Source organism: Petromyzon marinus, chromosome 12, assembly GCF_048934315.1.
Source record: "Petromyzon marinus isolate PM22_M1 ecotype Great Lakes invasive population chromosome 12, UKy_Petmar_22M1.pri1.0, whole genome shotgun sequence".
Classification (NCBI taxonomy): Eukaryota; Metazoa; Chordata; class Hyperoartia; order Petromyzontiformes; family Petromyzontidae; genus Petromyzon; species Petromyzon marinus.
Window position 1 is genome coordinate 12,241,773 of NC_133678.1, and position 24,805 is coordinate 12,266,577.

The 24,805-nt window shown below is 46.9% G+C and overlaps 1 protein-coding gene across 2 annotated transcripts in view; it reads left to right on the forward strand.

Moving 5' to 3' along the window:
- The window catches only part of LOC116941564 (potassium voltage-gated channel subfamily KQT member 4-like), a 262,834-nt gene that overhangs the window by 177,125 nt on the left and 60,904 nt on the right, over positions 1-24,805 (forward strand). For both annotated transcript variants that reach the window (XM_032952741.2, XM_032952742.2), the window contains exons 3-4: positions 13,758-13,884; positions 17,038-17,213. In XM_032952741.2, the coding sequence (XP_032808632.2) occupies positions 13,758-13,884; positions 17,038-17,213 (303 nt within the window). The remainder of the gene's footprint in view (positions 1-13,757; positions 13,885-17,037; positions 17,214-24,805) is intronic.

Below are 24,805 nucleotides of genomic sequence, written 5' to 3' on the forward strand. Positions count from 1 at the left end.
CTGTGTGGCTCCTCGCACCTCTTGCGTCGTTCTTTCTCATCGAGAGTGAGTGAACACTGCGTGGCGGCATCGCGTTACAAGTTGAAATTATTACGATTATTTATTCAACCCGGGAGGATGAATTGGGCTGCATCAACCTACGCACGATCTGGAGTCGCGCGCGTACCAATCACGTCAACGCCCGGGCCGGGTTCATGTTCAATTCATCTCGCTTCGTCAGGAGACCGAGAAAAGCAGACAAATGGAACTTATCACACACCAACGCATCCACACGTATACTGAAAAATGTCTCACGGCACTCTGCTCGAGGCTGAGACCCATTTCCCTAAGTGGTGAGAAGTGACACTCACTGCGTGGGTCTTGACGGAAACCGCAGGGCTTCCAAGATTGTTCCTTCAAAGGTGATTATTTTGCATTCCAGCAAATCTTAATTTGGAGCACATTTGGAATCTCATCAATGACTATAGATAGGACTTTGGTACGTCAGGGGCTTAATGAACAAAGTGGCTGTCGTACTACCCTGGTGTTTTACGATGACAAATTGATGCTTCCATGTCTCAAATTACATAGGGGGCGAGCTCTCTAGTGTCTCATCATTCTGGCCTAGGTATTTCCGGATGGCCATCAGTAAATAAGTGCTCTCGACTGAGGGGGGAGACAAGGTGATCATTATGATGTTCGGGATAGTCGTCAGAACGAAGGGACATTTTTTATTAATAATATTATTACTTTTTCTGGGCACAGAAATAAATGACCACCATGGCAAAAGGCTGTCGAGAGACCGCACTTACTGAAGGTGTAATCGATAAAGAGTTCATACGTTTCTTGACTTGAGCGAGGTTATAAGAGCTTTGGAACCAAGTCGAAAAGAGAAAATTGCACAGTTTAGCGGAAAGCGAAGTGTTGGGACTTGCAGTGTGGTGGTTAAATGCAGAATGGGTGAGATCAAACAGTCCCTCGGGTAGACCTCAACATGGGGTAGATACACTGAGGGAAGCTTGTGGGAACAGTATGGGCACGTATGATACCACACGTGGTTGCAGCCATTCGGGCAGACACAAGTGGTAGTAGAGCAGGCAGTGCTTGAATAAAATGTGCTCACATGAAACCCCTTTCTGCCTGGCCTCACTCAGCTGGCTCCCAGTTCGTTTGCATGCAGATGTCAATGCTGTGTCGTAACTCTAAGGGCGCTAACTAAACGGTCTCGTTCTTATTTGACCGAACCCCGGTCTCCTTATTCTCCAGGTTGTTCTCTATGTTGTTCACAAGACGCAGGGCAGTCAAGGCTCCCCTCATTTCAGAATATGCACAACGAGCAATGGAGCCGCTTCTTGATACGTTCCATGCCTCGGAGCTCCTCACTCTCCTCTGTACGGTTTTATGAACAAGACGCCATTTTTTTATTATCACGCCCGAAGATAGTCGATGAGACGTTTTGTTGAGCCGATTTTAACCCCTTAACAGCTATTCTGTCATATTAACTAGCTATCGGCGACAGTTGGATTTTGCCGTGGAGTGCTGCTCTGTGGGGTCGTGATGGTGAAGGCACATACGGGGAACGTAAAGTCGTCGATCCGTCGTTGCTGATGCCCCCTTCGTGTGAGTGGCTGAGCGAGTGGCTCGAGTGGAGCCGCACTATAGAGCCGCTAACCTTTCTGTGTGGACATGATTTTTCCGGGGGCGGAGGGAGGGGAGGGTCACAGGGTCACCAACTGAAATGTGGCTTCACCATCAGTGCCACCCAGAGTTTGAATGTAAAGTTTCGACACGTGAGCATGAAAGATGCGTTTCGAGGGGGGGGGGGGGGCTGTAATTATAATGAAAAATTGGCCTGAGTTTATGACAATTCCAATAATTTCAGCAAGTACGTTCACGATGACCTAAATTTAACCTAAGTTCAGTGAGTGTTTAATTTTTTTTTATGAAACGGTGTCCGCCAAAGGCTGTCCTTATGCTCCCGATAAACTTGGTTCTGTTAAAACGTATCGGTCAGGTGAGTATGCCATGGGTGTAACGATGTATGGATTCATCGATTAAAATGAATTTGTATCCTTGCAATAGATCAATTGAATTAATTATCCGTGTAAAAATATTTGTTCTAACAATTCATACTCCTACATAATGGTTTCACGTGACTCTTGCTGCTAACTAGAGGCCGCTGTTCTCAACAACGGAACAAAACGTGCATCTTAAATCACAACTCAGAATCGTGGACAGTCATCGTCTCGTGTGTGGAGTGAATCGTTACCGGGCTGTCTGTGCGAGACGCAGATATACACAGACACATTCTAATACGCCTTTCAGCCAACAGGCCTCGTGTATTTTTGTATTATTCAGACACATTTATTTACAATAGAACCCCTCTTAATGACGGTAGTAAGTTTCTATAAAACCGGTCATCAAGTGATTTGGTCTTTAAGCGAGTATAGGAAACGAGCTTGTTTGCCCGCCCAAGGACAGGTGTATATTGCAGTAAATCTGAAATATTAAATAGAAAAAATGTTCAGCTCATGATTATTAATGAGGGGGAGGGGGTTGCCCCATATGGAGTGACGTCACCCGCTAATGGTTATTGGGGAGGGGTGCGGCATGCGGAGTGACGTCACCCCCTCATGGTTAACTTAAAGCTTTTGTGACTGCAGGAATTCATATTCTTTTGGTAAAGACACGTAGATAGGTTCAAAATAATAAAAAAAAATGAAGAAACTGCGACGTTTCGATCACAAAACAAGCGCTTGTCATCAGGAGGAAGAACGAGCGGGAAAGCTGCTGAGGCAAACTGTTTTAAAGGTTTAAAATGGGTGTAGCCCAAGGGTTATAAACGACATGGGCAGGGCTAGTTATGTTAATGTGAGAGATTAGCATGTTAATGTAAGATCGGAGAGCTGCCGCAACGTATACTATACACTACACTATACACTACACTATACACTGGACTATACACTACACTATACACTACACTATACACTACTATACACTACACTATACACTACACTACTATACACTACATTACTATACACTATACACTACACTACTATACACTGCACTATACACTGCACTATACATTACACTATACACTACACTATACACTACACTATACACTACTATACACTACACTATACACTACACTACTATACACTACACTATACACTACTATACACTACACCACTATAAACTACACTATATACTACACTACTTTACACTACACTACTATACACTACACTATACACTACTATACACTACACTATACACTACACTACTAAACACTACACTATACACTACACTATACACTACACTACTATAAACTATACACTACACTATACACTACACTATACACTGCACTACTATACACTACACTACTATACACTACACTACTATATACTACACTATACACTACTATACACTACACTACTATACACTACACTGCTATATACTACACTATACACTACTATACACTACACTACTATACACTACACTGCTATACACTACACTATACACTACACTACTATACATTATATACTACACTATACACTACACTACTATACACTACACTACTATACACTACACTATACACTATACACTACACTACTATACATTATATACTACACTATACACTACACTATACACTACTATACACTACACTACTATACACTACTATACACTGCAATATACACTACACTACTATACACTACATTACACACTACACTACTATATACTACACTATGCACTATATACTACACTACACTACTATACACTACACTATACACTACACTACTATACACTACACTATACACTACTATACACTACAATATGCACTACACTATACACTACACTATACACTACTATACACTACACTATAAACTATACTATACACTACTATAAACTACACTATACACTACACTGCTTTACACTACACTACTATACACTACACAATACACTACTATACACTATACACTACACTACTATACACTACACTATACACTACACTACTATACACTACACTACTATACACTACACTACACTATACACTAGACTGCTATACACTACACTATACACTACACTACTATAAACTACACTATACACTACACTACTATACACTACACTACTATACACTACACTATACACTACACTATACACTACACTACTATACACTACACTATGCACTACACTATACACTACACTGCTATACACTACACTATATACTACACTATACACTACACTATACACTACACTATACACTACACTACTATACACTACACTATACACTACACTATACACTACTATACACTACACTATACACTACTATACACTACACTATACACTACACTATACACTACACTACTATACACTACACTATAAACTACACTATACACTACTATACACCACACTACTATACACTACACTACTATACACTACACTATACACTACACTACTATACACTACACTATACACTACACTACTATTCACTACACTATACACTACACTATACACTACACTGCTATACACTACACTTTACACTACACTACTATACACTACACTACTATACACTATACCACTATACACTACACTATACACTACTATACACTACACTACTATACACTACACTATACTACACTATACACTACACTATACACCACACTACTATACACTACACTATAAACTACACAATATACACTACACAATATACACTACTATATACTACACTACACTATACACTACACCATACACTACACTATATACTACACTACTATACACTGCACTATACACTACACTACACTATACACTACACTATACACTACACTATACACTATACTATACACTCCACTATACAATACACTACACTACACACTACACTACACTACTATACACTCCACTACTATACACTACTATACACTAGACTATACACTACACTACTATACAATACACTATACACTACACTACTATACACTACACTATACACTACTATACACTACTATACGCTACACTATACACTACACTATACACAACACTACACACTACACTATACACAACACTACACACTACACTATACACTACACTACTATACACTACACTATACACTACACTACTATACACTACACTATACACTACACTACTATACACTACACTATACACTACACACTCTTTACTACACTACTATATACTATACACTACACACTATATACTACTATACACTACTATACACTACACACTATATACTATATACACTACACATTGGACTCTCTGGAGGCCCGTTATTAAGCGGTAAGTCGTTAACAGCGGTGGTCGTTATGAAGGAATCTACTGTACACCGTTCAACACGTCCAAACGTAACAGTATCTCGATGTAACTCTTTGTTGATGAGTAAATACAATCATTGTCTTGGTTGCCTCTGGATCCCCTTTTTTCTGAAGAGAATTTACAATACAATTTGAATCTATTATCTGAGCGCAACGGGATTTCAAGACGCTACTTAAAGCAGTGCATCATGGCTACCCTTGGGGAAAGGATGTGAATCTATTGTAAAAAGAGGCAGTCCGAGGCAAAGGTGAAGATGAAGGTCTTGTATTTATAGAACTCTCTCCTAGTTATAAAGTTTGTGCTCACATCTGCACTCGAGTGACCATCTTCAATCCCATCTCAATCTTCCTGCCCAGTGATGGTGAAGTTATTCTACTGTCCCTCTCTTACTCCAGCGAATCGAGACTCACCGCCACTTCCCCGAGTCCTGAGCTTCCCAAAGAAGACCTAAGGGAGAGACGGAGCGATACAATCAGAATGTGTGTAGGAGTAACTTGGAATTCAGTGGCACGGGGACGAGAGGCGGTGATGTTGGCAGTCAGAGCGAGCGATAACAATCTCTATTTGTTCTTACTCGATGAGTTAATTTCAAACATGCACATAAATTCAGGACACGTCGCCAACACGGGGTCATTTTAGAGACACGTAGCCAACACGGGGTCACGTCATGGACACGTCACCAACACGGGGTCACGTTATGGCCACGTCACCAGCACGGGGTCACGTTATGGACACATTGTCAACACAGGGTCACGTTATGGACACGTCACCAGCACGGGGTCACGTAATGGACACGTCACCAGCACGGGGTCACGTATGGACACGTCACCAACACAGGGTCACGTTATGGACACGTCACCAACACAGGAACACGTTATGGACACGTCACCAGCACGGGGTCACGTTATGGACACGTCACCAACACAAGGTCACGTTATGGACACGTCACCAACACGGGGTCACGTTATGGACACGTAGCCAACACGGGGTCACGTTATGAACACGTCACCAACACGGGGTCACGTTATGAACACGTCACCAACACGGGGTCACGTCATGGACGCGTCACCAACACGGGGTCACGTTATGGACACGTAGCCAACACGGGGTCACTTTAGAGACACGTCACCAACACGGGGTCACGTCATGGACACGTCACCAACACGGGGTCACGTTATGGACACGTCACCAACACGGGGTCACGTCAACCAACACGGGGTCACGTTATGGACACGTCACCAACACGGGGTCACGTTATGGACACGTCACCAACACAGGGTTACGTTATGGACACGTCACCAACACAGGGTCACGTTATGGACACGTCACCAACACGGGGTCACTTTAGAGACACGTCACCAACACGGGGTCACGTCATGGACACGTCACCAACACGGGGTCACGTTATGGACACGTCACCAACACGGGGTCACGTCAACCAACACGGGGTCACGTTATGGACACGTCACCAACACGGGGTCACGTTATGGACACGTCACCAACACAGGGTTACGTTATGGACACGTCACCAATACAGGGTCACGTTATGGACACGTCACCAACACAGGGTCACGTATGGACACGTCACCAACACGGGGTCACGTCATGGACGCGTCACCAACACGGGGTCACGTTATGGACACGTCACCAACACGGGGTCACGTCATGGACGCGTCACCAACACGGGGTCACGTTATGGACACGTCACCAACACGGGGTCACGTATGGACACGTCATCAACACGTCACGTATGGACACGTCACCAACACGGGGTCACGTCAACCAACACGGGGTCACGTTATGGACACGTCACCAACACGGGGTCACGTTATGGACACGTCACCAACACAGGGTTACGTTATGGACACGTCACCAACACAGGGTCACGTTATGGACACGTCACCAACACGGGGTCACGTATGGACACGTCACCAACACGGGGTCACGTCATGGACGCGTCACCAACACGGGGTCACGTTATGGGCACGTCACCAACACGGGGTCACGTCATGGACGCGTCACCAACACGGGGTCACGTTATGGACACGTCACCAACACGGGGTCACGTATGGACACGTCATCAACACGTCACGTATGGACACGTCACCAACACGGGGTCACTTTAGAGACACGTCACCAACACAGGGTCACGTTATGGACACGTCACCAACACGGGGTCACGTATGGACACATCATCAACACGTCACGTATGGACACGTCACCAACACGGGGTCACTTTAGAGACACGTCACCAACACGGGATCACGTTATGGACACGTCACCAACACGGGGTCACGTCAACCAACACGGGGTCACGTCATGGACGCGTCACCAACACGGGGTCATGTTATGGACACGTCACCAACACGGGGTCACGTTATGAACACGTCACCAACACGGGGTCACGTCATGGACACGTCACCAACACGGGGTCACATCATGGACACGTCACCAACACGGGGTCACGTCACCAACCAATACAACGATCTATGATAATACCATACAATAGAAGAGACCCACTATGATCCTATTGCCCATTTGTAAACATTCCTTTGTGTCGCGATAACGATTACTCAGTTTCTAATTTTGACTTAAAACTTTCGTGACTGCAGGAATTAATATTCTTGGTTCTTTCGACAAAGTCACGTAAATAGAAAAGAAAAAGAAAATAAAAATAATAAAATTACAAATTTAAAATAAATTCTCTCCACCTGATGAAGACCACTTGTGTTGCGATCGAAAAGTCGTGGGTTTTTTGCTTTTATTATTTTCTATTTATTCTTTTTATTTTATTTTTCATCTAGGTGATTTTACCGAAAGAACCAAGAATATCAGTTTCTCATCTTATGCATTTCATTTCCTGACTGTATTTGTGAAAAAATAAAAGAACAATCGGGAAAGTTGTAGATGCGTAAATTGCCAATGGCCATTACGTCACTGCTCTGCAAAATTTGGCATTGATTATTTCTTCTGTTACTGGCAGCAAGTGCATTGTAAGCATTATCAACTCTAAAGTTCCAGGGATTAGACGGCTTTGTGGCAGACTCGCATTGAGCGAACTGCGGTTGAACATCTTCGAGTTAATCCTACTTGAGCTGGAAGTCGTGCATAGTGGAAAAAAATAGAATGCGATTATATTAAAGCGTTAAATACAATGACAAAGTTATGGGAAACTGATATCACGAAAATTGTCACTTCGCGAAAAATGTCATTCGTATTGTGTCGTAAAAAAAATTGGCATGAGCGGATCGGCAGGTCCGGGAAATGTTGCAGTCACGCCAGTGCGGCCGGTTACATTTGGAATGAACCACCGCCTCCCTCCCGCTGTCTCGAGGGGGTCGTTCACGAGAGAGGGTCGTTCATGAGGGAGGGTCGCGAGGACCTCCCATTGATGCCTCGATCAGGGCCGCGTCTTTGAAGCCAGAAGCGGGATCCTCCCGTGGGAGCGTCAACTTGAAAAGTCTGCCATTTCATTGCCGCTCAAACAATAAACACCGAGGCCACCCAGGGGACTTGGGGGGGGGGGGGGGGCATTAGGACCGGGTCTGCTTCTGGGATATTAATGATATTTTTCCAATCTCGGTGACGCACTGGCACAGCTGAGGAAATTCATTACCTGCCTCCCTCGCAGAATGTAATCTGCCTCCACTTCCTGGCAGGAGAATTCTCCCTCACAAATTTGCCGTTCACAAATTAATTTTGACATTTTTATTGCCCCAATTCTTGGATTATTTTTGGTGATCCTCAGCTTTCAGTGCACAATAATGTCTGTAAAATGTATTTATTAAAATTTTGATTTAAAGCTTTCATGACTGCAGGGATTCATATTCTTGGTTCTTTCGGGAAAGTCACGTAGAAGGGAAACAATAAAATAATAAAAATACAAAACAATAAAATTCTCACGACGTTTCGACTGCAACACAAGCAATCATCATCAGGTGTGAAAACCACAGCAAGAAAATTTGAAAAAAGTGGCGGTTATTTTTAACGTTAGCACCACGGAGAGCGATTTGGCAGTTATTCAGATGGACGAGTCCATCCATGTTCGGAAAAGAGGAGGGGGAAGACGAAAATAATGGATGCGGTCTGAAAACCACCATGAGCTTGAACAATGAATTAAGATCCAAAATGGTTTATCAAATCCTTCCAATGATTGCTAAGCCAGAATCCATCTTCTCGGTTGAAATTGCCTCTGTGTTTGTATATGTGGATAGCCTCATGAATGAATCTTTATGGTAGCCAGATGGCTTGCAAAGAACCTCTGTCTTGGAGAAGTCAAAGCAGACCTAAAACACGGTGGGACCAACACCTCGGCCGTGGCAGATCACTGTTATAATTCAGTAGGCTCACATGACATTGACTTCTCCAAGACAGAGGTTCTTTGCAAGCCATCTAGCTACCATGAGAGATTCGTTCATGAGGCTATCTACATATACAAACACAGAGACAATTTCAACCGAGAAGATGGATTCTGGCTTAGCAATCATTGGAAAGATTTGATAAACCATTTTGGGTCTTAATTGATTGATCACGCTTAAGGTGGCTTTCAGACCGCATCCATTATTTTTCGTCTCCCCCCTCCTCTTTTCCGAACATAGATGGACTCGTCCATCTGAACAAACTGTCAAATCTCTCTCCGTGGTGCTAACGTTAAAAATAACCGCCACTTTTTTCAAATTTTCTTGTTGTGGTTTTCACACCTGATGATGATTGCTTGTGTTGCAGTCGAAACGTCGTGAGAATGTTATTGTTTTATATTTTTATTATTTCATTGTTTCCCTACTACATGACTTTACCGAAAGAACCAAGAATATGAATCCCTGCAGTCACGAAAGCTTTAAATCAAAATTTAATATGTATTTATTTAGTTATTTACTTTTTGAAGCTGAATTGGCCCAAGCGGTGTTTGGATAGCTGCTCGTGTGAAGAGCCTTCGTTGTCCAGCCAGAGGCAGATCATTTCCAGTTTGGGGAACGTCAGCCAAGGGACACTCATTTTTATGAATGGGTTTACACGGCTCATTTAATGAGCTCAGAAGCACTCACGGGAGGTGTATGTAAATTAATGTTATGGCAATGCTAATCGCGTGTACACATGCTGCATATTCAGTGTCATGGTTACTTGTGTAACGGCAATGATTTTTTTCGTCTTCACCCAGGACATTTTTTCCGCAATAATGCATAACATGTAAACACCAGTGCGATGCACTCGTGTTTGTTGCGAAAATGTTCGCTCCCCTGTGATGTTTTGAAGCCGTACTTATTAATGAGCAGAAGGAGCTTAATCATGTCGGAAATGTGATGTGTACAAGAGACAACAGTACAGCAGTGGATTGTATCTCTTTGTGCAGTGCATTGAGTGTTATCCTCTTTCATTCGTGTTTTTTTTTATCCAGGTATTCCAGTTTTCTCCCACGAGCCAAACGCTCATAAATGTATATGGGCCAAACATCCCAATGTGGCATCCTCCTGAAAAGGAGTCTTGAGACTCAAGCTTTCCTGGGTTAAGGGCATTATTGTGATTTTTCATACATATACATCTGGCCGAGTGGTTTATGAACTCGAATCACCATTGAAGGTTGCGAGTTCAAATGTAAGTTCAGCATCAGTGTATCTCAACATCTGTGTGAGCTTGTTGCAAATTGGTACCACTTTATGGCCAGACACCAGTCTTGGAACGATAGAGGCTGGCAGTCTGCCAGAGGAATTCCAACAGAGATGGGCGATAGCTTCCACTTGTTCGACCATTGGGACAATGACTTCAATTGTGTCATGGATTACTGCCTCGCAATTTCACGTTGATGATTTGCCCTTTTTAAAAATTATTTTCAGGTTGGTATGGGTGGGAGCTAATTTACGGTGCCAGGGCACGGAGATGGCACCCCTGGGAAACCGGGTTCGAATCCACGTTCTATCAACCCGTACTTAAATTGGGTTATCTAGTGTGGTGTTGTCACTGGTCTCAAGCCCAGTCACCAATCTCTGAACAGCAAAAGATCAAATTAAATGAGACTTGCCATGTAAATTGGAAGAAAAAACTATTTCATCTCTGAAAATGTAGAACTGTAGTTTGCCTGCCATCTGACGAATACCTCTGCAACAGGGCGGTTGGGAATGTACAGCATCCCTAGAGTGACTAAGAGATCACTCCAAGGGATATCAGCAGTAACGAGTATGGAGGTAGGGGTGCATTCCCCCCCCCCCCCCCCAAGCTACGAGTTGGGGCCCCGTTGACAACCACCATGAGATGTGTTTTCAACCGTATTGGGGCCCCACCTGACCGATTGCCGCACCCCCTGAGCTGATAATGTAGTTGCGCTACGAGATCTCAGTAGCAGTTCTGCGGCATCAATTTCTGCGGGTTATTTTCTGTTGAATACGAGGTGATATAGCTCTCCTCGAGAGCTTTGAATGGATGCATGTCCCCTGACGTGACACGGACAATTCAGTCAGATTTGCATAATGCAGTCAAATCTGACAAGTGTTGTTTAGTTATCTGAACAACTGGAAGACATTTGTATTTAAATCTTTCGTGGCTGCAGGGATTCATAAAGAAAGTGTAGCTCTCCCAGTGCATCAAGAGCCATGGAAGTCTCTGAAGAAAGTGTAGCTCTTCTAGTGCATCAAGAGCCATGGAAGTCTCTGAAGAAAGTGTAGCTCTTCTAGTGCATCAAGAGCCATAGAAGTCTCTGAAGAAAGTGTAGCTCTTCTAGTGCATCAAGAACCATGGAAGTCTCTGAAGAAAGTGTAGCTCTTCTAGTGCATCAAGAACCATGTAAGTCTCTGAAGAAAGTGTAGCTCTTCTAGTGCATCAAGAACCATAGAAGTCTCTGAAGAAAGTGTAGCTCGTCTAGTGCATCAAGAGCCATGGAAGTCTCTGAAGAAAGTGTAGCTCTTCTAGTGCATCAAGAGCCATGGAAGTCTCTGAAGAAAGTGTAGCTCTTCCAGTGCATCAAGAACCATGGAAGTCTCTGAAGAAAGTGTAGCTCTTCTAGTGCATCAAGAGCCATGGAAGTCTCTGAAGAAAGTGTAGCTCTTCCAGTGCATCAAGAACCATGTAAGTCTCTGAAGAAAGTGTAGCTCTTCTAGTGCATCAAGAGCCATGGAAGTCTCTGAAGAAAGTGTAGCTCTTCTAGTGCATCAAGAGCCATGGAAGTCTCTGAAGAAAGTGTAGCTCTTCTAGTGTATCAAGAGCCATAGAAGTCTCTGAAGAAAGTGTAGCTCTCCTAGTTCATCAAGAATCATGGAAGTCTCTGAAGAAAGTGTAGCTCTTCTAGTGCATCAAGAGCCATGGAAGTCTCTGAAGAAAGTGTAGCTCTTCTAGTGCATCAAGAACCATAGAAGTCTCTGAAGAAAGTGTAGCTCTTCTAGTGCATCAAGAACCATAGAAGTCTCTGAAGAAAGTGTAGCTCTTCTAGTGCATCAAGAACCATGGAAGTCTCTGAAGAAAGTGTAGCTCTTCTAGTGCATCAAGAACCATGGAAGTCTCTGAAGAAAGTGTAGCTCTTCTAGTGCATCAAGAACCATGTAAGTCTCTGAAGAAAGTGTAGCTCTTCTAGTGCATCAAGAACCATAGAAGTCTCGGAAGAAAGTGTAGCTCTTCTAGTGCATCAAGAACCATGTAAGTCTCTGAAGAAAGTGTAGCTCTTCTAGTGCATCAAGAACCATGGAAGTCTCTGAAGAAAGTGTAGCTCTTCTAGTGCATCAAGAGCCATGGAAGTCTCTGGATGGCGGTGGTCACTGGCTGGCTGTTGGAATGTCTCCGCAGAAAGAAACAGCAAAAATTCAATAATGTTCCCATCACATGCTGTCAGGGAACCTTAAACGGGGGGGGCGATAGCTGCTGGGGGTTGGGGGCCGGTGGATGGGGGCCTTGTCCAATGTACCTTGTCCATGATGATGGACGGTAACACAGCTAGACAGCCAAATTTGAGAGTATTTTTAGAAGATTGCATCTCTAGGGTGCTGTTTATCTTGTACTTTGTGCAGTATCCGTGAGTGTGTGCTTATGTGTGTGTAAGTCTGTAAGCCTGGGGAGTGGAAGTATAGTGGTTTTCGCGTTGCCTTTGTTCTTATATCTCCGTGTAAAACGAAGTAGTTTACAATCAACTACGAACCCGGCCACCCGAGTTCAATTCCCGCTCACGGCCAACACCAGTGTCGATTATCTGAATCGGTTCTCGGCCTTCCCTAGGTTGACTCAGCCTCAAATGAGTACCTGGTGTGGTGTGTAAACATCGCCACTGGGGAGACAAAAGCATCCATGAATGGTCACCCATCCCCTTGTGTGCCGTGTCGGCCTTCATAGTTGCTCATGAACAGCACTTGCTCCAACAAGTCTGTGAAAGCTATACGGCAGTATCGTGTGCCGTGCCACCCTCAATAGGTCTGTACCAACAGCACTTGCCTCAATAGCCAATGTAGGCTACACGGGGAATGTTTGTTTTTGTGTCTCCGCAGGAGGGCATCATGATGGTTCTGTTCGGCCTCGAGTATTTCCTGAGGATCTGGGCGGCCGGGTGCTGCTGCCGCTACCGCGGCTGGCAAGGGCGCCTCCGCTTCGCCCGCAAGCCCTTCTGCATCATCGGTGACTCTGTTTGACCGTCTTTCCGTCTGCCCGTGCGTCTGGTCGTCTGTCCGGCCGTCTGCCTGCTTGATCTTACGTCTCTCCATTTTGCTCGTCTCTGTGATCATTCATCTGTCTGCCCACCTGTCTGACCCTCCATTCCATCCATTCATCTATTTGTCTGTCCACCGATCTGTTATGTCCGTTTATTTGCCTGTCTTCCTGGTAGTCCATCCATCCGTCTGTATGCCCGTTTGCCATTCTATCTGTCCATGTCTTCATCTGCCTGTTTGGCTGTACAATATCTCAGTCTGTACGTCTCTCCTTATATTTTTCCTACCTGTTTCGTTCTCATTCTTGGTTCTTTCGAAAGAACCAAGAATATGAATCCCTGCTGTCACGAAAGCTTTAAATCAACATTTGTTTCGTTCTCACTCACTGCCTCTCTTTGCTTGTGTCACTGTTATTATTTGCGTCGCTGACTTTGTCTGCCTTCATCCCTCGGTATCTCCAGCCCTTTGTCTTAGCCCACACAACCCTGTTGTGCTTCAGGCAAACAAGCAGCAGACGAAACGTTGTGAACGCAATAATTAAAGTGACAATTCGCTTTATTATTTTGTTCTTCGGATCCAAAGCCCGAGCGTCACTGTGCTCATAATCCCGCATGAGCCTCGTGTCTTCTTGGATGGGCTTTTAAAACTGTAGATTTAACTTCGTTTTGAGTTTGCATTGACAGAAATAATATTCACCGTTAAATTACCCAAAGTAGCTCCTTGCATTCATCATTATGGATAATAGCAATCGTCACCAACACGACCATTATATTTAGACCGAAATAGCAATTGCTCTGAGTTTCTCGATCAGCCAAAGACCTAGACTTTTAAAATGCAACATCATCAGCAGGAGCAGCAGTCATCATCAATCCCCTGTTGGACGAATACCTCAAGCCATTGCCGTCTTTCTCAGTGCCACGGTGCAACAATCCATCTGGCTTCCACATGCCGGCTGCTGATCGCTCCATCTGCACTGTGGACGACCTCTCAAGATGCTCTCTCCTTTGCCTGCCGCTCCATCGCTAGTCTCGCCCACTCGGCACCGTCTCTCAAACTGCCGCGTCCTGCCCAAGCCCACTTGCTTTCCAGAACGGTCAAAGTTTTTTTACGTTGCTAATCTTCCAATTCATCATTTATTTTTGGGACAGATCGCGTCAGTAAAATGTGTGTGGGGAGCGGTAGTGTAGCTGTTAGCGCTCTGTGACCCGAGTTCGATTCCTGCTCATGGCTAACACCAGTGATAATGATTATCTGAACCGGTCCTGGGTCCTCCTCCCGAAGATCGACTCATTCTCAATTGAGTGTCTGGTGCGGTGTGAAAACATCGCCACTGGGGAGATGAAGCAAATTGGGCGTGATGCTGGGCCACCCACCACCTCATCTACCCTGCCGGCCATCATTGGTGCTCGCGAACAACACTTGCCCCAACAGTCTGTTAAGGCTATACGGGGAGTGTCTGTCTTTGTCCATCTGCCACTTAAAAGAGCTGTCACGTGGACAAACGTGCCAATGTATTTCTTGCTTCAGTACTCCGGTGTGTTGGAGAGCAATCCGCAACAATGCAAAATACAACAATACAACCGTCACGCCATTACATTTAAGGCCCAGAACTGGAGTCCATTTTCACAATTCCCACAACTGCCTGATAACGCTGGTTTTAAATGTGCTCGTGTCCTCTAAACTCGACAATGCAACGTTGACATCAGAATCTCTGTTCAGGAGAGAGGGGAGCAGTAGGTGGAGGCTCAGGAGGCATTGTTACGGCTCGCCACAAACTCCAACAAAACTTAACATCCGCCACCGTCCCTCTCGGACGCCTGCTTTAGTTTGTTTTTGTTTCAAATGGCGACACAGATGTGACCACCGCCCGCAGTGACACGTATTCTCTCCAGCAATGTCTCACTCGGTTCAAATTACCGTTGACGGGAGATGCCGACGAAAGACTCATTGGACACCCCGGCAACGTGCCGCTCACTTTGGGTCTGAGCGTGCCCGGTTTTGACCGCCCCCGCGGCCTCCCGGGTGGCGCCTCGCCGCCGCCGCCACCACCGCTGCGATGGTGTCCTCGTGGCAAAGGAGTGCGCTGAGTCACACAGCGGTAGGCACCGTCACGGTCCCACAGAGGCGGTGCTCTGGGCTCATAACTGACTCTGTATCAGACGAAGGGTACATCTATCCGCCCGGGCCGACTTACGTGACCGGGAATACATTGGTGAATAGTGATCCGTGTTTGTGCAACGTTTTCAATTTTTCACGTGGAGCGTGCAGTTTGTTTGTTTTTTGCTTGCTCCGTTCCAATCACCTCGTCCGCCGTTACTCGGATTTGTTTTGCTTTCGGCGTTGTTGTGACCTAGGTCCTCTCTCCTGGCCTCTCGAGCTCTGGCCAAGGTTACACAAGATCAGCTTGCCTTGACTCGACATGCATTTTTCCCAGCCGGATCTGTGGACCTTGGATGGGCAGGCCGGCTCTGCCGTTAACGCTCGTGCCGCACGGCGAGACGCTCCTTGCTTCGATTCCCGACTCCTCGGGTGTCTTTCTGCTTGGAGTTTGTATTCGCTCCCACTGCTCTGCATGGGTTTCTTCCAGGTTCCCTGGTTTCCTCCCCTTCGCAGGGAAAAAAAAAGATGCAATGTAACATACCAGTGCTGAAAGAAACCACCTGAAAATTACTCAATTGGGATTACACACAGCAGCAGCAGCATCGCTCTCGACTGCGAAAACTTGGCAGGACCCTCCTGAACAAAAAGTTTGAGACTCATTGAGGCTTTCCTTTGGTAAGCAAGCAGAATTAATAAATGTCTCTCTTGGCAGTGTTATGGCTATTCTTGAAATCTCATAGCTGGTGTTATAATCTCATAGGATTCTGTTATGACATCATAGCCGGCTCTGCAGTCTTATAGTGATCCATATTCTCACTTGTCTCTGCTGTGTCTGTTCTCCTACTTGACTATCGCTGCATAACCGAACAGAGAATTTCACATCTGGCCGTCTCGACATCATGAATGCCTCCGTATACAAATAGTCAAGTGTATCCCTATCAGTAGGTTCTACAGACACACAGCTGTCTCTCTTCACGTAGCTGTGCGCGTGTGTCCTCCGACGGGCGCTGCTGCGCTGCAGACAGCATCGTGCTGGTGGCGTCCCTGGCGGTGATCGCCGCCGGCACCCAGGGCAACATCTTTGCGACGTCGGCGCTGCGCTCGCTGCGCTTCCTGCAGATCCTGCGCATGGTCCGCATGGACCGCAGGGGCGGCACCTGGAAGCTGCTCGGCTCCGTGGTCTACGCGCACAGCAAGGTGACGCGCGCGTCCGTACACGCGCGCGAAGCGTACGGGTGCGCAGAGACAAAGATACCCCCGGGTTTGCCATCGAGCACGCGTGGTCTCCCGTCGTTTTCCAGATGGGGGCCACCCGTTTGTAACCATTGTGGTTTGACAGCACGATGAGAGGCGTTTTCATATTTGTGTATTTGTCTGTCGGGGTGCTGCACCAAAGGCCACCAAGGGACCTGACAGTGGCCCGCGGGCCTTGCGGTGGAAAACACTGCCGTAGAGACTGTCGGAGGAAGCTTTGTTTGCGAACATCTGTTAAGCCCGCACAGCACACGAGGGGGTGTGGGTGCCCAGCACAACGCCCGACCACCTTTGTCTCTCCAGTGCCGAGGTTTACACACCACGCCAGATACTAACTTATGACTGAGTCGACCTAAGCGAAGCCCAGGAATGGTTCGGATATTGGTTACCGACAGTTGGCTGTGAGCGGGAATTAAACACGGGTAGTCGGATTCGCAGCGCAGTGCGCTCGCCGCTCCACTACGGCTGCCCAGACAGACACGTGCACGCATGCCGACACGCACACACACGCACACACACACACGTGCACACACACGCACGCGCACACGCGCACACACACGCACGCACACACACGCACACACACACACGCGCACACACACACGCACGCGCACACGCGCACACACACGCACGCGCATATCTCGAGCACTGCTCCCATTTTTATCCCGGTGTCAATATGGCACCCGTCCGGTTTAACCTCATGGGCACCAATTTAACAGTTGATTCATCTTCAGGAATAAAATAAAATAAAAGCAACCGGGTCTGCAGGTGGGGCCTGCCGTGAGCTTCACTCCTCCTCCTCATCTCTCGTTCACCAAAGGTAGCCCAGCGAAGGCGCCGAGAGCTCAGAATTCAAAGACACTGACTTAACCTGTGCAGTGCCGACGACGTTCTTGATAGACCACATCAGAGTCTATCAACGTTGAATGTAAATCGACATGAAGTGAAAAACCTGACAATCATTACTTAAGGATCGGGCTCATATCGTCTAAAAAAAAACATCCTCAAAGATCACCACAAAGTCTTTGGCACGAGAATTAAAAGAAAAATGTTAATTGTATTAATTTTTTTTGCTGTCAGCATTGCGTCTTAAGATGACCATGCTTATAACAACAACAATAAGAATAATTTCAACTTGTAACACGCGGCTGCCGCAGACACAGAAGAACGAGTGGAGGGCCGCCAGGAACCACGGCCAAGCGGGACGGCGGCAGCCAGGCAGTGAGCCGGTGCCAACAATTGCCCAAACTCTGCGGTCCCCTGTACATTAAATACGTTTTCAGCCCATTAATGAGTATTTGCATGTGGGAGCACACTGAAGGCTCTGCGGTGGTGAGATGTTTACTGCCTCGCATGGTATGCAGGAGGTCGTGGGTTCGATCTAGACCCCTTGACGCCTGCTGCTGCTGTATATTTGGAGTCTGCTGTATATTTGGAGCCTGCTGTATATTTGGAGTCTGGTGTATATTTGGAGTCTGCTGTATATTTGGAGCCTGCTGTATATTTGGAGTCTGCTGTATATTTGGAGTCTGCTGTATATTTGGAGTCTGCTGTATATTTGGAGCCTGCTGTATATTTGGAGTCTGCTGTATATTTGGAGCCTGCTGTATATTTGGAGTCTGCTGTCTTTCTCCCCGTGGTAGCGTGGTACTTTTTTTCCGGGTCCTCCGGTTTAACCCTCCACGTTTATAAACGTGCGTTTAGAGCATTTGGTGCTATAAAATGCCACGTGGTAAGCCACTTAGTTGCGCTGTCATTTGTGGCCAGGTCACTTCTGAAAAAGAGCTATATATCGCAGTCGGCCTTACCTGGTAAAAGACTCAATTGTTTAGCTTCTGAAGAACCCGGAGAAAAGCAACGCATGCAAAGGGAGCCACCACTCTATCCCATACAGACATAACAGTTCCTCTTTTTTGGTGTACTGCCTTCTCCTGGCGAGCCAGGGTACAGCACCTCGACCCCCACAGAAAGAGAGCTTCACGACACCTGTCCGATCCACCAATCCACAGTGCTGGTGTAGAGGCGTGCATAGTCACCACCACAGTGCTGGTTTAGAGGCGTACATAGTCACCACCACAGTGCTGGTTTAGAGGCATACATAGTCACCACCACAGTGCTGGTTTAGAGGCGTGCATAGTCACCACCATAGTGCTGGTTTAGAGGCGTGCATAGTCACCACCACAGTGCTGGTTTAGAGGCGTGCATAGTCACCACCACAGTGCTGGTTTAAAGGCGTGCATAGTCACCACCACAGTGCTGGTTTAGAGGCGTACATAGTCACCACCACAGTGCTGTTTTAGAGGCGTGCATAGTCACTACCACAGTGCTGGTTTAAAGGCGAACATAGTCACCACCACAGTGCTGGTTTAGAGGCGTACATAGTCACCACCACAGTGCTGGTTTAAAGGCGAACATAGTCACCACCACAGTGCTGGTTTAGAGGCGTGCATAGTCACCACCACAATGCTGGTTTAGAGGCGTACATAGTCACCACCACAGTGCTGGTTTAGAGGCGTACATAGTCACCACCACAGTGCTGGTTTAGAGGCGTGCATAGTCACCACCACAGTGCTGGTTTAGAGGCGTACATAGTCACCACCACAGTGCTGGTTTAGAGGCGTACATAGTCACCACCACAGTGCTGGTTTAGAGGCGTACATAGTCACCACCACAGTGCTGGTTTAGAGGCGTACATAGTCACCACCATAGTGCTGGTTTAGAGGCGTACATAGTCACCACCACAGTGCTGGTTTAGAGGCGTACATAGTCACCACCACAGTGCTGGTTTAGAGGCGTACATAGTCACCACCACAGTGCTGGTTTAGAGGCGTGCATAGTCACCACCACAGTGCTGGTTTAAAGGCCACTTGGCCTATTTTTTAAGTGGACGATCCTAAGAAAAAAACCAAGAGTTCAACAGCGGGGTTGAGCCTGGTTGCTTCTTGAATGGTAGACTGCCTGGGGGACTTCAAGGTGTTGTAGGCTTGGACTGCGAGGTGGCTAGGATCTGGCAATATGGAAACGAAATGTTGAATCCATCAGTGCAGAGCTTTGGCTGTTACCCCTCCCGTAGTCGTGGGTTTTCTCCAAGCACTCGAGTTTCCTCCTCTCATATGAAGCCGAACACTCACGGATAAAATTGGCCAAACATCCCCAATGTAGCATGAATGAAAGAGTCTCGAGGCTCAATGGGTTTTTTGCATAAGTACACATTAAAAAAAATATGTATTTACTTATTGCAAACAAAGGTAGCAGAAAAGTTTTGAGTTTTTGCACCAACCAAACATCACGTGGGACCTCATTTTTTGACTTGGGCAGGATCATGACAATAAAGGCCCGGTGGCGAGTGTGTGTGTGCATGGCAGTGTAGCATGCCGCGCTACGGCCACCACCAATAACGATTATCGGAACCGGTCCTGTGCTTCCCCTAGGTCGACTCATCTTCAAATGAGTAACTAGTGCAGTGTGTAAACTTGGCAAACTAGGGAGACAAAGGCGGCCCGGCGTGGTGCTGGCCACCCACCCCCTCGTGTGCTGTGCCGGCCTTCATAGGTGCTCGCTAACAGCACTTCGCCCCTACAGTCTGTTAAAGCTATACGGGGGAACTTTGTCTTTGTGTATCCCAGAAAAAACATTTAGTTGAATATCTCAAAGGAATCAAACCTCTGCACAATTTAGCAATCTTTACTTGCAGCTGCACAGTCAGGCCCTCTCACCTACGTGCTACTTGCCTGTCAAGAATTTGCAAGCTCCATAGAAGGTCACCCTGACTCTCTCGCCAGACATCTGTCACCTGTTCTCCATAGCAATTTCGCGACCGGCAAACTGAGATAGAGGTGAGATAGGTTTTCACACGCCCTATATTAAATTGCGTGGCATTGGTTTGTCGCGATTAAAGGGCCCAACTGCGCGTGTTTTTGCGGTCGCTCCGCGTTTTGTGCGGCGCGATGTGCATCCCGACGCGCCGCTCGACGTGTAAACTCCTGAAGAAGCCCCCAGTGCGTGGAGCGAAACGTCGGACATCGTGCCGACGATCGCACGGTACGACCTGAAAACACATCGGAGACAATTCAAATATTTGTAACGATTAAAATTGAACAATTTAGCTTTCATCTCTTTGGCGATCCATCGCTGGACGGAGGCCTCCACACGCCATGTGATGTTGTTTGGCCATACTTCACCATGCCGGCCAGTGTGGGTTTGTGAGGTAGGGCAGCAGGACCATTCTGGACATCACTCACCACTGATGTTAACCGTGGTTGGGAATACAACTGAAGCTGATGGATTGACAGCACAGCGCCATTGCTCCACCTCTTTCTGTCCTTTCTCAAGGAGCATAAACCATCATGCGAACTCCGGTCATCCTCGCAGCGGCTTTTGGCGAGCCATCGAACAAAAAACGGTCACTGCAGCGCGCGCTTTCAGATGCGCTTCTGCGGCCGTCTGGAACGCTCTTCCTTCCGACATTAAGAAGCCACTGGAGCTATGCACTTTCATATCTAGATTGAAAAGTCATTTCTTTAGAACAGTTTTTTTTTGCGTCGGGTTTGTTGTCCTTCCTCTGCACCTCCGATTAGCACAGTTGGATATGTACGGTGGAAAAGAAGTTAAACGTACATACATTTTCGACATCATTTGCCTGAAGGCCATATTTGCCTTCTTGTAGATTGTAGTGGTGAAGTGAGAGTGGCTGATTGGACCAGGGCATAGAATACACTTGAGTTCACTTTTAAGTGACTGTGTCTGCTATGAAGCCCCGCACTATGTTAATTTCCCCCGTCAAGTCTTAACAGACATGAAAGCGCCGCGTTGAATTGAGGCCTACTAATGCACCTTTCATTCAACTAAAAGGACAAACGGGGGAAGATTTGAAAAATATATACTGCCCCTAAAACCAAACAGAACGAACCAGCAGCAGCAAGCACAGTACGGACGCCCCCTGTATTGCTGTCAGTGGCACGTGAATGCACGCACACGTGTCTGTGCGGATGTGTGCATGGTGTAGAGCGGCAAGGCAGTGGTTCACACATTGCGGTACAAACCTTGCCACCTGGGTTAATTCCTATCTGCGGAAAGCCCCCAGTGACAAGTGGTGGTACGTTAACTGGGGTTGCCACCTCCTGAACTCCACAACTGCGACATTAATCTATTGTACCACGTTAGCCCCACCGAGCTGTGTAGCTCTTTATCAGAAGCGGCCTCGCCACAAATGATAGCTCAACGAAGTGGCTTATCACGTGGAAATGTGCAGCAGACGAACACTCGAAATACATGTTTCTAAATGTGGAGGGAAAGACCGGTCGACTCAGCCAACTTGAGTACCTGGCGCAGTGTGTGAACATAGGCACCCGGGAGACAAAGGCGGCCGAGCGTGGTGCTGGCCACCCAACAACCCCTCGTCTGCCGTGCCGGCCTTCATAGGTGCTCGCTAACGGCACTTGCCCTAACAGTCGGTTAAAGGCTATACGGGGAATCTTTGTCTGTGTACCTTTGAGTGGCTGCCATGTGCACTTGTGTTCTGACCCAGATAGCCCTGCAGGGGTAGTGTTGGATGATCTTGTCACTCTCCTGCCAAGTCAGACCTTTAAATGGTGGTTTTAGCAGTACACAGTCGACAATCTGACACTCTGCCGTGAAATGTAACACCGAGTCAGTTGAAACCCTTCAAACCCATAGCATTCGTTGTTTTTATTCAAGCAGTAATGGCGCAGTGAGTTAAGTTTTCGTTGCTAGGCCCGTCAAGTGACATTGCCCTCTACTGCTTGTCGGGATTTTATGAGCATTACAGCCATAATCATGATCGGTAGCAGTGCAATGATACAGATTTATCTATTGATATTCATTAGTTTGCCCTTCCACGATGTCTGGTTAGCGTGGAAGAGTAGACCAAAGCACTCTCCTGAAGCAGCCCTGCAATTGCAGGGCTGCACCTTGGCCGTTTATGGGCACCGCGGTGGCTAGGAGATGTTAACTACCTCGCCTGCTTTACAGGAGGTCGTGGGTTCGATCCCGACCCTGATGAGATGTTAACTACCTCGCCTGGTATACAGGAGGTCGTGGGTTCGATCCCGACCCTGATGAGATGTTAACTACCTCGCCTGGTATATAGGAGGTCGTGGGTTCCATCCTGACGCTGATGAGATGTTAACTACCTCGCCTGGTATACAGGAGGTCGTGGGTTCGATCCCGACCCTGATGAGATGTTAACTACCTCGCCTGGTATACAGGAGACTGTGGGTTCCATCCCGACCCTGATGAGATGTTAACTACCTCGCCTGGTATACAGGAGGTCGCGGGTTCCATCCCGACCCTGATGAGATGTTAACTACCTCGCCTAGTATACAGGAGGCTGTGGGTTCCATCCCGACCCTGATGAGATGTTAACTACCTCGCCTGGTATACAGGAGGCTGTGGGTTCCATCCCGACCCTGATGAGATGTTAACTACCTCGCCTGGTATACAGGAGGCTGTGGATTCCATCCCGACCCTGATGAGATGTTAATTACCTCGTCTGGTATACAGGAGGTCGTGGGTTCGATCCCGACCCTGATGAGATGTTAACTACCTCGCCAGGTATACAGGAGGCTGTGGGTTCCATCCCGACCCTGATGAGATGTTAACTACCTCGCCTGGTATACAGGAGGCTGTCGGTTCCATCCCGACCCTGATGAGATGTTAACTACCTCGCCTGGTATACAGGAGGCTGTGGGTTTCATCCCGACCCTGACGACTGTATATTTGGAGCTTGCATGGCTCTCTCCCCGTGGTGGCGTGGATTTTCCTCGGGATCCTCCAGTTTTTTCCTCCACATTTAGAATGAACATCACGCGTTCAGAGTATTTGGCTGCTATAAATTTCCACCGTGGCGAAATGTTAACTACCTCGCCTGGTATACAGGAGGTTGTGGGTTCCATCCCGACCCTGATGAGATGTTAACTACCTCGCCTGGTATACAGGAAGCTGTGGGTTCCATCCCGACCCTGATGAGATCTTAACTACCTCGCCTGGTATACAGGAGGCTGTGGGTTCCATCCCGACCCTGATGAGATGTTAACTACCTCGCCTGGTATACAGGAGGTCGTGGGTTCCATCCCGACCCTGATGAGATGTTAACTACCTCGCCAGGTATACAGGAGGCTGTGGGTTCCATCCCGACCCTGATGAGATGTTAACTACCTCGCCTGGTATACAGGAGGTCGTGGGTTCGATCCCGACCCTGATGAGATGTTAACTACCTCGCCTGGTATACAGGAGGCTGTGGGTTCCATCCCGACCCTGATGACATGTTAACTACCTCGCCTGGTATACAGGAGGCTGTGGGTTTCATCCCGACCCTGACGACTGTATATTTGGAGCTTGCATGGCTCTCTCCCCGTGGTGGCGTGGATTTTCCTCGGGATCCTCCAGTTTTTTCCTCCACATTTAGAATGAACATCACGCGTTCAGAGTATTTGGCTGCTATAAATTTCCACCGTGGCGAAATGTTAACTACCTTGACTGGTATACAGGAGGTCGTGGGTTCGATGCTGGCCATCACG